The 15,843-nt window shown below is 36.0% G+C and overlaps 1 protein-coding gene across 2 annotated transcripts in view; it reads right to left on the bottom strand.

The window, feature by feature from the left end:
• Positions 1-2,339: 2,339 nt before the first annotated feature.
• Positions 2,340-15,843, bottom strand: part of LOC100931191 (two pore calcium channel protein 1A-like) — a 49,616-nt gene continuing 36,112 nt past the window's right edge. For both annotated transcript variants that reach the window (XM_031950984.1, XM_023494820.2), the window contains 8 exons: positions 13,128-13,192; positions 12,042-12,129; positions 10,466-10,535; positions 9,357-9,576; positions 6,775-6,865; positions 5,507-5,620; positions 5,102-5,223; positions 2,340-2,933 (listed from right to left, as the gene is read on the bottom strand). In XM_031950984.1, coding sequence (XP_031806844.1) covers positions 2,788-2,933; positions 5,102-5,223; positions 5,507-5,620; positions 6,775-6,865; positions 9,357-9,576; positions 10,466-10,535; positions 12,042-12,129; positions 13,128-13,192 — 916 coding nt within the window. In that variant the 3' untranslated portion in view covers positions 2,340-2,787. The remainder of the gene's footprint in view (positions 2,934-5,101; positions 5,224-5,506; positions 5,621-6,774; positions 6,866-9,356; positions 9,577-10,465; positions 10,536-12,041; positions 12,130-13,127; positions 13,193-15,843) is intronic.

Here is a 15,843-nt window from a genome sequence, read left to right as displayed (position 1 = left end):
CAAGGTTTTGCAAGGGTCAATGATGAAAAATTATCCATGCATATCTTTTGAAAATTAAAAAAAGCTTTAATATAAAACGGTTATCTCATCCAGTTGATTTTATTTTAAATTTAATTTAATTAATAAAGAAGTTTTCTTTTCCTTATACCTCACTGAAAAAGAAAAAACAAAACCTTTTCAACAACCTATATAACACATATGTTATCAAACAAAACAAAGCACATTTCATTCTTTACCCTGAGTCCATCGTGGGAGTGGGTCAGTAGCAAACTTCATTAATGGTCCTTTGGGATGAGGGTCCATTATTGCTTTAGGTTTTTCACTTAGGTTTTTCAAAGTTCCAACCCATTTTCTAAGCGAGACAAATACATAATTGTTTCCCTTAAAGAAAGGTTTGTGTAGTCTCTATCTTTGTACTGACAGCATCTAGGATGGTACGTTGCACATCTTAGAGACTTTATAAAAGTTTTTTGATTCAAATCTGAGCAAGATATAGCATTTAAATCCTTTCACACTCTGGCAACAACCTACCTTTCCACAACTATTTCACACTATTTTCCATCATGCATCTTATGTTCTAAACAAACTAGCTTACTACCATTTTCTTTACACATTTCATCTCTTGCCTCCCTACCTTTGCATATAAAATCTCCCATGCCTGGAACGACCTTCCCCCTCACTTCTTCCTTATGGTATTCCAGCTCTCTGCAAAGCTCAGCGCAAGTACAGCCTCCCTCTTGGTCCCCTTAGATAATGGGACTCTTACCAAAAAAACTGCTATGACTTCACCTCATGGAGAGGCCGTAAGGAATTTCTATCAATGCAGATCGTTCTTTCTTGGCAATATGTGGTCTTAGGCAGTTGGCAGAAGATGCCCCATGACTTGCCCGGAGTTACAAGGGCCTGAAACTGAGGCTCTTCCACTTTGAGTTTGGTCTTCATCCTGATGCCCTTGTACCCCTCCTTCTCTTCTCCCTCTTCATACTTGATGCATTTTTGTAATCCTTGCCTATGTGTATATATCATATTGTTGCCTCCCCCCAGCAGAATGTAAGTTCCTTGAATTGGGGCACTGTATCTTTTCTGGGGCAAGCATATGGTGGGCTTGGAGTCTGAAGACCTGAGTTCAAATCCTGTCTCAGACACTCAGAGCTCTGTTCTCCTGGTCAAGTCATTAACTTCTTTGGGCTCCAGTTTTCTTATTTTTAAAAAAAGGACTAATAATTTTCCCTACCTCTCAGGCATGTTATAAAAGTCAAATGATATGATAAAGTACTTTGTCCTAAATGCTTATCAATGAGTGTAAAAATATTAGCCATTATTTGTTTTTTATTTGTATTCCTGGGGCCTAGAACAATGTCTTATGCACATTTAGCATTTACTAAGTGTTTAAGGAATGAAATGGAATCCTACATGGTTGTGCCAGAGTTGGAAGTTACTATTGTATCATTCAACAAACATTTATCAAGTACCTACCATGTGCAAGACACCATGCAGGGCTGTGGGGATGGAAAGCAAGGTCATTGTCTTCAAGGACATCACAGTCTAATGGGAGTAGGAACTAGGTGGAGGAGTGGGGTGGAGAGGGAATAAGTCTCTCTCTCTCTCTCTCTCTCTCTCTCTCTCTCTCACACACACACACACACACACACACACACACACAGTACACACATGTGTGTGTGTTCATCTAAATCCTTCCCTAGAATGAGTGCATTTGCTCACAGCAGGGAAAACAGGATCCCCTGAGGTCACTTCTCACACAATAGAAATGAGAAGAGAATAAACTTTACCAATGTTTGCCAGCATTCCATCGGCCCTTACCCTCAGCCCACCAAGTGTGGTCTTCAGTGCTGGCTCTTCCAAGTCATGTTTAACCCTAGTCCCTTGCACAATATTCTTAAGGGTCCAAATTATCATCCCTGGCTATTTGTCCTCATGGAAAAAAAATTGACTTTTTAAAAGGAATCAAACTTTCATGACATCATTTCGCTGAAGTCAAGAAAACCTGATTTCAAATCCATTTCCCCGACAATGACTAGCTGTGCGATCTTGGACAAGTCATTTAATCTATCTGCCTCAGTCCTCATTTGTAAAATGAGAACAATAATAGCACTCATCTCCTAGGACTGTTGTGAGGATAAAATGAGATAATATTTTAAAGTATTTTATAAGCCTTAAAGCAAATATACAAATATTTGCTATTATGAAATTATTGGGGGGAAAAATTCCCAGTTCATAGGTACTAATACTTATATAAGAATCACCAAAGACTAAGAATGGATCAGATTTTAAGAAGTCAAAAAGGAAAAAGGTATTTCAAAACTCAAGCCATAACAATGTAATCTCTACTTAATTTTATTCCCACATTCATATTTTCCATCAAGTAAAAAGCAACACTCTCTGTAGAAGCTACTGTACTAGAAAATATTCCATTAATTATTTAATTACTTTAAATTCTTAGAACATGACAACATTTAATAGGATAGCAAAATATTGTGTAAAAATAAACTACTAAGATTTTATATATACACTGAAATAAAATTCCATATGTACATACGCATGAACAGTAAGTGCTATTAATAATCCCTGAATAAAATATTCCCTATTTGTTCTCAAAGTTTCCTTTCGATTTCAGGCAAAATAGCTGTACAAAGAAAAGGACTTCTGGTGAGTTCTGAGCTAAAAAGTTATCCTGGTCCCATGACAAAAAAAAGCACCTAGATAATATGTACCAAAAAATGATACCATTCCTTATCTTTCCAGTTGCGTTCCGTTTGCAAGTTGGGACTATGCAGAATTTTCAAAGGTTGGATTCTTTGGATACATATCACTGGGTGAAAGGTTCAATATCTCATCCAAAGAAGGTCCTTCGTCTTCTGGAGAGATTTCAGATTCAAACATCCGTTGTAATAATGCATCTACTGTCCTATACCCTGAGAGGAAGAGAAGATAAAGTATTGAAATCAGTCTTTACAAAGAAAGATTTTTCATTTTTACAATTGCTAGAGTTAAAATGATTCAAAGGCTCCCCCAATCAAATATCATTTGCTAAACTAGACCAATAAAATGCTCTGAATCTGCTTGATTAAAATGAAAACAAGAGAATTAATATAAATAGCAAGTAGTAATTAAAAAGTCACCTTCCCCACATAGTGCATCTTGCTCTTCTAATGAAATCTGCCAATTCCAATTGAACTCATACTTAAGTATGGGCAGATCATATACACACAAAAGCCCTGAGAATGAAAGAATCATCAGCATCTTTACCAATCACCATCACATAGCACCTTCTTTTCCACCAACTATCTATGTTGGTCACCACAATAAATGTTTATCTCCTCACAACTCAATTCAACAAGTACCTTCTACCTTGCCCTGTGCAAGGCATTGGGGCTACAAAGACAAAGTAGAAAAAGTTTCTCTTTCCTTAAGGAAATTACTCTAGTAATAAATTGCTTTTTGTAGCTATTTTTAATAGGCCATGATGGATCTTTGGAACTATCTAAATACCGATTAAAATGTTTCAGATATAGGGTTATCTGCTAAGTTATCTATTGGCCACTAATTCATTCATGATCATTGGGGTAATCCAATATCTTTTTTAAATGAAAAATTAGCAGAAAAATTGATATTATATAGTTCCTTTTCCTATACCAAAGAACCCCTGTATTCCGTTTTACCAAGAATTTCTATCAAAATCAAAACAAAATAAAGACTTTTAGAGATGTTAGGGGAGTTAAAGAGGAAAAAGTTTTATAGAAACCTATTAATAGGCCAATCTATGTAGTATGAGCTTAGAAACAGTGAGAGAATACCTCTGTTAAAAAAAAAAAAAAAAAAACAAAAACCTACCATTAGAGATTCATTCCTTTGAGTTAAGGGAAGAATTCCCTGTTAACATGAAAAAACACTTTACCAAACACTAATACCTTAAAAAATATGTATATATCAGCTCCTTTCCTACCGGAGACAATTAAAATCAAATTCTGATGGAGTAAGGAAAAGGGAACATACATAGTTTACAGAGTCCAATAGAAGGAAAGCTCACTGAATAAAGCCATGAAAGCCCTGGGAACAAGAGAAATAAGTAGAGAGATGTCACAAATTATGAGAATACTAAAATGGGAAATAGAAGTCACCAGATACCATCTATAAATTTAGCAAAAGACTGCCAAAGATCAAGTCTAAGCCCCAGCTAGGGTGCTCTAATAAATAAAAGTTGATTGGCTAGGCTGATGTTTTATAAAAGAATGAAACTTTCATAGAGCTAGAAAAAAAAAGAATAACAAAATTTATATGAAAGAACAAAAGGTCAAGAATATCAAGGGAATTGATGAAAAATGCAAAGATAGCTTACCCATATCAGATCTAAAATTGTATTATAAAGTGACAGTCACCAAAACCATTTCACCAAAACTATATATCACTATATCACCAAAACTGGCTAAGACATAGCATAGTAGATCAGTGGAATAGATTAGGTCCAGAATCATCAATGACTATAGGAATCTACGTTTGATAAACTCAAAGACTCCAGCTTTTGAGATAACTCGCTATTTGACAATAACTGCTGAGAAAACTGGAAACGAGTATGGCAGAAACTAAGCATAAACCATCATCTCACATCATTATCACAAGATAAAGTCAAAATGGATACATCATTTAGAGATAAAGGATAGCATAAGCAAATCAGAAGAGCAAGGATAGTTCACCTATCAGATCTATGGAGAAGGAAGAATTTATGACCAAACAAGAGATAGAGAACAATATTAAATGCAAAATGGATAATTTTGATTAATGTGACATAAGGCTTTCCTAATTTGCTACTTTATAATAGAATGAGGAAGAAAAGATAGTGCAAATGGTCCATGCAATAGTTTAAAGCTATTAAGAAGGCCAATGGAAGAACTCTATAAAATTGAATAGACCCCCCCCGCCAGGGATGATTTATGGGAAAACATGATTAAGAATCACATAGAATCATAGAATATGAATTGAAGAAGCCTTAGAGAGCTCCTAATCCAATCCCTTCATTTTATATATGAGGAATGTAGCTCTTGACTGGCCAAGCCTCCTAGTTCTCAGTGAGGGTAGTACTCACTTTTTGAAGCAATTCGGAAGAACAATCCTTTTGAGCTTTGCTTTTGCATTTCTTCTCCACCACTAAGATCATTTTCATTTGTTTCCATGTTATCTATTAGTTGTCCATCAGGGACATCTTCCCTATCAATAGAAACAGAAACAATGTGAAATGTCAGGCATTTAGATCAACAGCATATTTGACCAAATACAAGCACATTCCATTAAAGTCCAATTCATAATATCATTTATTAAAGTTCAATTATTTATATGCATCTATCCAAGTATTTATTAAGTACTTCCTAAGTGCATAGCACTATAAGAGATGGTACCCTGGGAGAAATACAAACTTAGACATACTCAAGTTAATATATTAGAGAAGTATCTTTTACCTTTCAGAATTTAGAAAACTAAACAAATTACTTACTCTTGAATTCCCATACCCAGTTCTTGAATTTTCTTCTCAATAGTAGTTTCTATTTCGCTTTTTTCTAATGAATATTCCACAAAAAAGGCCTCCAAAATGAATGCTACAAAAATGCTGTGATGGAGAGAAAAACAAAAGATAATATATAAACTACTATCAGTTGTGGCTTTGCAAAAAGATACAAGATATAAGAATGTATCGGAGCCCACGTCAATCAGGCTGTTGCAAATGTTCTCTTGGAGTTTGGGTGTTTTTTTTAAGACAAGGCTCCTCTCCATCCACTTCACAGAGTGAGCATTTAATTCGCAAAGAAAATGGGATCTGGTTTAATGAAAGGTTCCAAGAAGAGGCTGGAAGACTTCCATTCTCTGGAAATGTTGTAGAGGAATGGGTTCAATTAAATATCTCTAAACTTCTTTCCAACTCTTGATTCTGGAAGCTTAGTCCTAGTTTGAAATTATTTATAAACTGGTCTTTAGCAAAATAATAATAATGCTGTAGCTTTTAAAGACATGGGTAGAGTTTACAAGTAATCAAGACATTATAATTGACTTGCTTCTATCTCTCTTATCACTTCTATAACTACATATTGATAGGATTATTCATTTCTTCATCTATGACTCCACAAATAAACTCATGTCTCTCTCAGCTTCAAAAACCCTCACATGATCCTTTCATTCTCATTGGCTATTGTGTTCTTTCTTCCCTTTTGTGATTAAGATTTTAAAGAAGGCTGTCTATAATAAGTACCTCTACTTCCTTTCCTTGCAGTCTCTTCTTAAATCTCTGCAGTCCTGCTTCTTACTTCATCATTCAACCTAATGATTCCCTCTAAAGTTGCTAATGATGTTTAAATTATCAAATCTATGGCTTTTTCTCAATCTTCATTCCATTCAGCCTGTAGAAGAGCACAAAAGGGCTAAACTAGGACGACCTTCAATGTCTTCCTCTCATTGACAAATTTGCCAAGAGAGTTTTAGGAATATATTCTATTCTATTCATTCAAACACTTAAGTACTTACTATGCATAAGGCATGTATCAGTTCATCATGGATAATATAAAGATGGATAAGGCCATCTTTTTGGTCACCAAGAAGCATCCAGTCCAATAGGAAAGAATAAGTCATATCCAGAAAGAATTATAATCCAAAGGTAGGATGTGATAAGGGCCATCAGAAAAATATAATCAAAGTGTAATGGGATTCAGAGAGAGGAAAAGATCCAAACCCTTTTTCCAAGGACAGGTAAGAAAGAACCCATAAACTTACTTAACAATGAGGATGACGACCACAATGTGAAAAGCAATGAAAAATAGTTTTGTAGCCTCATGAGTTACAAGGGCAAAACCACCAGCAATAAGTATGAAGTTAAGGTAGAAAGAGAAAAGAGATACCTGAAAAGATCAGTTTTCTGATCGATTAGAAAAAAAAAAAAAAAAAGGTGAGATGGTTGGGCTGGATGATCTCTAAGATCTAAGAATCAACCTATGGATCTATAATCAAGGAAGCTCTTTCAATGTGTGGAGATACTAGAAGTCTCCCTGTTTTAATTAAATTCCATTTCCAAATTTTATTGGCATATCAGAAAGAACACGAGATTTAAAGTCAGAAGACCAGTGTTTGCAACCCATGCCTTCCATTAGCCATATATAATCAGGATCTTTGATTTGACAAGGCAATCCTTTTATATCTCCCTGATTAATTCCATTCGCCCTAGTGGCTTTTCCCAATTTTTTCATCTTTCCTAAAATTTCCCATAGTTCTCACTCACCTCTACTCTCTCAGCTAAGAACCTTGAGTAATATTTCACTGAAAAAAATTAAGGTCATTCAGTGAGAGCTCCCTCTTCATTCCTCTTCTCTCATCTTCTTTATTTCACCTTCCTCAAATGCCTTCCAGCACTATCTGCTCCTTCTTTTGTCTCCTGTGAAGAGTTGCCTTGCTAAGTTAAACCCCAATTCTCATTCACAAGGAATAGCATTCCATCCCATATTCTCCAACAGATTGCCCTTCTATCATCTCTATTCTCTCATTATCCTTCAGTCCCTCACTGTCTACTGACTGCTTCCCTATTAACTACAAATATATCCATGTCTCCCCAGACTTCAAAATGCCTTCACTTAATTCAATCTAAATGATTCTCTCCAAAGATACCAATAGTCTGGTAGTTGCCAAATCTAATGGACTTTTCTAGGTCCTCATCCTTCTTGACAACTGTTTTGCTTTTAACTGCTTTTGACAACTGTTGATCACTCTCTTCTTGCTAATCTTTTCTCTGTAGATTTTTATGACACTAGTCACCAAAAAAACCAAAACAACAACAACAACAAAAAACAGATTTTGCTGAATCTTCTTTAGATTGTTCCTACTACTTGTGGATTTCTCCTGGAGGTCTGACTAGGGTCTTTTTCTGTTCTTCCTCTGTCCTTGTGATCCCATCACTTCCCATGGATTCAATTGCAGTTTCTATGTAAATGAGTCTCAGATCTGTTTTTCCAGCCCTAATTTTTTTCCTGAGCTCCAGTTTCATATCTGCAGATGCCCACTGACATCTTGAATTAGATGCCTTGTAGAGACCTTAAACGTCACAAGACCAAAAATGAACTCATTAACTACACACACACACACACACACACACACACACACACACTCCTGCATCCAAATCTTTCTGACTTCTCTATTACTGTCAAGGATACCACCATCTTTCTAGTCATTGAGCTCAAGATCTTATTATCATTCTTGACTTCTCACTCTCTTACCACCATTCCCATATCCAATCAGTTAACAAGTTCTGTCATTTCTATCTTTGTAACAACTGTCTTAATATGTCCTTTTCTCTCTCTGACACTACTACTTCTGAAACTGCCATGTCATCTCACTACTAAACTTAAGGAATAGTCTGCTAATTAGTCTGCTTGCCTCCTCAATTCCCATTGCACTCCATCTTCCACTCAATTGTCAAATTGTTCTTGCTAAAGTACAGATCTGACCCCATCACTCTCCAATTCAATAACTCCCTGTTGCTTCCAGAAAAAAAATATAAATTTTTCTACTTGGTTATTAAAGCCCTCCACAATCTATTTCCCACCACCTTTCCAGTCTTTTTACTCCTTGCTCCCCCCTACACATATACTATGTTACTGTACCACTGGCTTTCTTCTTGTTTCTCATATAAAATATTCCATCTCTGGCCTTGAAGTATTTTCAAGAACTGTCCCTCATGCCTGGAATTCTTTCTCTTCTCATCTTCACCTCTTAACTCCTTCAGCTAAAATCCCCACAATCCCCACTTCCATAGGAAGCCTTTCCCAATCCCTTCTAGTGCTTTTCCCCTTATCTCCAATTTACTATACATTTATTTTACTTGTATGTGGTTACAAGTTGTCTTCCCCCCCATCAGATTGTGAGCTCCTTGAAAGCAGAAAGCAATTTTTTTTTTGGCCTTTCTTTGTATCTCTAACGTTAAGCACAGTGTCTGGCACATAGTAGATAGAACAAGTGCTTGTTAGCTGATTAACCTTAGGTAAGACATTTAACTTCTTATGGGTCTCAGAATTTTTATAAAATGAAGAGAAGTGGAGTTGTTTATTTCTAAGATCCCTTCCAGGCTAAGTTTGTAATTCTATGATCTTATATACTTCTGCGACTACAATGACTTAATGCAAAATAGGGCCTTTCTATGTGACATGGTAAAAATCAAATACTTGGTCTTCCTATTAGCTTCAGGTATAAATCTAAGTAAAAATTTAGAAAATAATTTTTCCAGTGGACATACTAGCAGTCTCTTGGTCTAACCCTCTCAAGTTTATGCCTTCTGATGGCACCCTCCCCTAATTTCATAGAAAGGATATCGTGCCACTGATTTACCACGGTGAGTTCCATCAGTACGATGAATGAAGAGGCGAGGTCATTGAAATTATTCTTACAGTATCTGCTCCGGGCAAATGTTGAATCTTTCAAGGCTGGGTTCCCACAGTCAAGAGCATGAGTATCTGTGGAACTCTCAGAGAAGAACTGGACTTTGTCTTTGAATAATTCCATGCCAATGATAGCAAACATGTAGTACACCACCTGGAAAGTGAGTCTATTGAACCATTCATATTCAAGAGGATGGTAGGAGTTGGAAGAATTATGTTGCAAGAAAACCCAGCTAGGTAACCAGGTGCTATATTTTATAGTAAACTAAAAAGCATACATGGGAAATTGGTGATAATGGCTTCAACTTGAACTTATTTTTAAAAAGAAAAGTCCAATAACTATTTAACCAGTTGGTAGCTAATAATGACATCATAATGATGATTTTAATAACAATAATAATAACTATAACAACATAACTTGTACTCTCTTATCTTTTTAGTCTTGTAACACCTTATTCCCCAATACATACTCTTCAATCCAGTGTCACAGTCTCCTGATCATTCCATGAATGACACTCTTTCAGCTCTGGGCATTTTCTCTGGCTGTTTCTCATCCCTGGACTGATCTCCTTCTTCCACTCTATCTATTGATCTCCATAATTTCCTTAAGATCCAACTAAAATCCTGTCTTCTTAACTGGAAGCCTTCTCCAAACTCTCTTAATTTTAGTGTCTTCCCTCTGCTAATTATTTCCTGTTTATTCTTTTAATCATTCTTTGAGATGATATGATTATTACTATCCCCATGTTACAGATGAGGAAACTGAGACTAAGTGGCTCGCTAAAGGTCACTTAGCTAGCAAGTATCTGAGACAGGACTCAGACCTAAGTACTTCTGATTCCAAATCCACTTATCCATTATATTTTGATACTGCTAAGAAATCCAGGCCAAGATTTAATCTTCTATAAACTATTTAATTATAATGACTTTAAATAACATTGCCTTTGTTTTCTTTATCTAAAAGTCTCTCAGAAGAATAGTTTTCAGGAACAAGAATGTATATGACTCTTATTTTCAGAATAAATATTACCAAGCACACTTACCAAAACAAGTCCTCCAAATGTCAGCATCGTGGGGATGATATTAATTAAGGTTGTCAATATGACCCGGAATCTAAGGTTCAAATAAAAATTTCAAAACTATGACAAAGGTGCAAATGTAGTGGAAATATGGCACAACAATATGGCACACAGATCTTTCCCTGGCTTTTCAAATGTTAAAAAACTATCCTGTGACTCTTCTTTTTTTTTATGTCAAAAAAGTTCACTCTTTACCAAGATTTGCATTTGTAAATCTCATCAGAATCTTTGGGAGTAGACACAGATGTCTCAGCAATAGTTTTTTCCTCAATCTCATCCTCTCCCTTAAAGTCTCTTATTTTATAAAAGGAGGTAATGACAACAGATACCTGGAATTTGTGAGTATCTAGACTATGGTTAATAGCCATCAAGAAAGATATTTGACAAGAGCCCTAAGGATGGGACCTAATGGCTTATACTGCTAGATTAGAAAGCTTTGATATTTGGGGGGAGGAGGGGGAATGTAGTACAAAAGGAGCTCAGGGTAACAATAGGTATCAAGGTATAAAAAGATAATAAGAAAATACAACTGCTAGAGGGAGGAGATAAAAACATGGAATCAAAAATAAATGCAAGCAGGAGCACAGAAACATGCAGAATTTGAAGTCAGCATGGATTGTCAAAGTGTCAGTTGTCAAAAGGGTAGGCAGTTAAGATTAAGGTAGGTTGGAGGGTAAATTCAAGGCATCTGCAGTCAGGAAAATACCTGAGGTTTGGAACACCTTGCTTTTCAGCCTCAGCTGGTTTTGTTCCCCTCTTATTTTGGGGAAGAACACTCCTGAGGAGTCCTGGAGATGACTGAAAACTTTTGTCTAGTGCCGAGTCAGAGAATGACCACAGTTCTCTAGCAAAAGCATCTCACTGACACAGATTTGCCCAAGCTCCCCAGGCGTTTGTGTTTATAGAGACCCCAGCTTCTTCATTCCTTCCTCAAAAGGTAGTAAGCAGTTGATTGTATTTTTCTACATCACAAAACCAGACTGGAAGCATAAACCTCCCTCCCTCCCTCCCTCCCTTCCTCCTTCCTTCCCTTCCTCCCTTCCTCTCTCCTTCCCTCCTTCCCGCCTTCCCTCCTTCCCTCTCTCTTTCTCTCTCTCTCTCTCTCTCTCTCTCTCTCTCTTTTTCCAAAATGCCTCATTAGCTTGTTCCCAAAACAAACTCATCTTCATGTATCCCCCTCTTTTATTCTCTCTACATATATACACCCCCACTCCCATTTATCATTCTGATTCATCTAGTTGACTGTATTTTCATCTCTAATACAAGAATAGTTTCAGCCTAGGATATTCTATTTTTTATCGCTGAGAGTAGCAATTATGTATCAAGCTTAGCATGAACAGTTTTCTAAAAGACCCAGGATCAAGCACTAACTTGTTTTGGATAAACCAATTCCCATTTCCAATCCCAAGTTCCCTGATCTATAAAATTAAGGATTAGAGAGGATCTCTAGGTTCTCTCCAGTTCCAACATTCTATGATATACTTGTGCCATATATCACTCTTTGAGGTTTTTTACTTATTTATATAATTTTAGTTTTTACCTCTGAATGCTGTCAACAATCCTTATGAGCCGGAGGAGTCTCAATATGAAGATAATATCCAGGATCTGTTGACTATTGTATTCAATGGCTAGAAAATAACACACATCTGCTGATTTACCATTGTTCTGTCCATTCCTTTTATTAACAAAATCTGAACTTTTATTGGTTTAGAGGATAATTCATAGGATCATAGATTTAGGGCTGGAAGGAAACCTAGTAGCCGTTGAATCCAATCTCCTCATTTTCAGATAAGGAAACTGAGGTTATATGATTTACCATGAGCCACACAATACATACATGAGGCAGGATTAAAACTCAGGTCTTTGTATGTCAACTCCAGCACTCTATGCACTGTGTCACATAAGTGCCCCATGTTTTAGAATACAGAGACAACTCAAGGTTCTCAAAGACTGTCAGTGAAGTATAAGTTTTGGCAAGTGCAATGGAAGGGTTTCAAGTATGAGCCCAGGCAGACTGTGATACTTCATTTAAGACCAGTTTAGTTCAGTCCTAAATTCTGAGAGACTTACAGCTCTATTTCTATGATCCTATGAATCAAAAGGCATGTCTAATGCTCTTCCCTAACTTATGTAGAAGATAGAGGGACCCTCAACTCCCTCCCTCAAGCATTCCATATTCTATGGCTGGGCCTGGCACTCTCCTTGGTGTAATGATCTGTTTATCAGTGGGGCACATCTGTGAGGAACCAGCCATTTAGTATAATCCAGGCTGTATTTTATTAAAGCAAATATGTTGAATTTTTGCCCCAAATCTCTAAGGGTATGGTTGAGATTCCCATGACTTCATAACTACCTTTTTACAATTCTGAACTACTTGACACTAAGTTAAGAAAGCTTAAATATATAGTCCAATGACCAAGGGTCTTTTTATATCAGAAAAGGAAGTTTAAACATGGAAACTAAGTAGACGTAAACCCAGAAAACTGTAATTAGCCATAGACTGGAAGAATAGAGGCTGTGCCTTTATTTAAGACTACTTTTGAGTGCCCAAGGCTAACATTTGCTTAATAACTTTTTTTCACCATCATGAGTCAGGCAACAGTAACAGAAATGATGTGATCCTTACCTGATTTAATTGCAGTATTGGCTATTGTGGCCATCAAGGCTGCAATGATGATTAAAGTATCAAACCTAAGGGAATGGAAAAGAAATTAATGGATTTTTATTCCATTAGGATATAAGGATATTCAATATAAAATTCCAAGGTTTATCTTCTATATTAAGAGGCACTCACTTAAAAACAAACCAGAAAGATTTCTAAATAGCTTTAATAATGTCCCATACAATCTGATTTTCTGATTTCAAGAAACACTAAAACTTATTCAAAGAATGAACAAATTATCATATTCAGGTCTACTACTTATAACTAATCATTTTCCATTCTGGAGAGTGATTTGGAACTATGCAGTACCACTACTAGATCTATAGCCTAAAAATATCATAAAAAAAGAAAAAAGGACCTAGATGAACGAAAATATTTACAGCAGCTCTTTTTGTGGTGTCAAAGAACTGGACCGAGTTATTTTATATAAATTATGAGCATTTCTTCCAATGACAAAAAATGTCTTTGGAAGAAAACGAATAAATGGCCTTTTTTTAAAAAATGACAGATGATTGTTTCTAAGTGCTGCTTTTGAGTTCCAAGAAAAAATGCAACATCTGCAGAGGCTATCTATTTGGTCAGTCAGCAAACATTTTAAAGTGCCTACTATGGCTGAGGGGCAGTTAGTTGGCACAGTGGATAAGGCACCAGCCCTGGAGTCTGGAAGATCTGAATTCAAAATTGGTCTCAGATATTTAATAGCTTAACAACCCTGTTTACCTCAGTTTCTTTATCTATAAAACAAGCTAGAGAAGGAAACGGCATAGCACTCTAGTATCTTTGCCAAGAAAACCCCAAATGGGGTCATGGAGAGGTAGACATAACTGAAACAATTCAACAACATATTGTCCAGGAATTGTGCTAAGCATTAAAACTAGTCCAAGATGACTGGGTTAGAGATGAATCCTAGTAAAACAAAGTGATTACATTACACAAAGTATAACATATAAAGTGTAGAGATAAGAGTATCAAGAGAATAGTATGAAGAGAGAATGGACTAGAAGACAAAGCTGTATTCATTAGCTTCAATCCCAAGATAGCTCTTCGTATGTGACCTTGGGCTAGTCAGTTCCCTTCCCCAAGCCTCAGTTTCCTTAATCATAAAATGAGAAAATCGGATTAGAGGACCTCTAAAGTCCCTATCAACATTAGGCCCTATGATGCCATGAATCTTGATTATGAGGTGTCTATAAAAATTAAAATGCAAATCTAGAACTCTACAATAAAATTTAGAAAATAATAATGTTCAGAATTCTGGAGTAGTAGAGGACAAATAAGGGACTCTGTAGAAGATCATGGGTAACAAATAGATTAGATTCAATTTGTCACAGAGAACGATGCTTAGTTGAGAAATCAATAAATTGGATCCCAGAGGACTACAAACAGAAAAATCAAGAGGCTGAAAATTCAATGGAATCAAACAGGAAACTATTTAGAAAAGATAGAAATGAGTCAATAGACATCATCAATTCTAGTATTCTATACTCACATTAGGAAGATTAAAACAATTTTGTCACAAAATAACTAGGCCAGAGAAATGTAGATATAATGAATCTTGATTTCAGCAAAGTTTCTTAAGGATATGCTTGTGGTCAAGGTCAAGAAATCTGAGTTATATAATGGTAATTAGGATACATCCAGAATACACTGAATAACCAATGTCCAAGTGTTGATTAATGGATTTATGTCTACCTGAAAGGAACAAATTTCCCAAGAAAATTCTATCCTTAGTTCTGCCCTAGATAGCCAACACTTTTATCAATAACTTAAATGAAGTCAGAAGTACATTGGTCAAACTCGTGAAAAAAAAACATGGTGAGATATTAACACAATGGATAAGAAAACTATCCAAAATTCTACAGGGAAAATGATTTTATAAGATAAAATAAAGATAAAACCAAAATGGAATCGAAGATTAAAGATAAAGTCCTATATTTATGTTTAAAAAATTAAACCACATAAATGAGAGACTAAGAAAGATAATGTCTATAAAAGTTCATAGTCACAGGCATATAATACTCAAAACAGTGGAAGCAATAGTCCCACTACACATACCCTGTACTTATCAGATCACACCTGAAAATGTTGTGTTCAGGTCAGAGTCACCTTTTAGAAGATTGCTGACAAATTAGGAGGATCTGTGGAGGGCAACTGGTATACCAAGGGTTCTAGAAGCCATGTTGTCTTCAAAATAGTACAAGAAACTTAGAAATTGGGGGCAGGTAGGTGGTGCAATAGATAGAGCACCTGAAGAGGAAAATTTGAGTTCAAATCTGATCTTGGTCACTTAATACTTCCTGGCTGTGTGACCCTGGGCAAGTCACTTAACCCCAAATGCCTCAGCAAAAACAAAAACAAACAAACAAACAAAACTTAGAAATTTAATCTAGAAAAAAGAAACAGTACTGTCCTCACACATTTTAATGACTGTGAAATAGCAAAGGAAAAGACTTATTCTGTATTGTTCCAGAGGGTATAGATATGTCAGTAGAAGTGACAATAGAGGAACATTTCAGATCATTATAAGCTTAAAAAGTTGTTCTAAAACTGTTCCACAATGAAGAGAATTACCTCATGTAGGAGTTTCCTATCCTAGGAACTATTCAAAACACCGGATAAATAACCATATATGAAGACTATTGTAAAGAATTCCCCTCCCAGGGAAAATGCCTGGACCACA

The sequence above is a fragment of the Sarcophilus harrisii genome, chromosome 2 (genome assembly GCF_902635505.1).
Source record: "Sarcophilus harrisii chromosome 2, mSarHar1.11, whole genome shotgun sequence".
NCBI lineage: Eukaryota > Metazoa > Chordata > Mammalia > Dasyuromorphia > Dasyuridae > Sarcophilus > Sarcophilus harrisii.
Note: the sequence above shows the minus strand (reverse complement) of the source record. Positions and strands in the feature narration are given on the sequence as shown.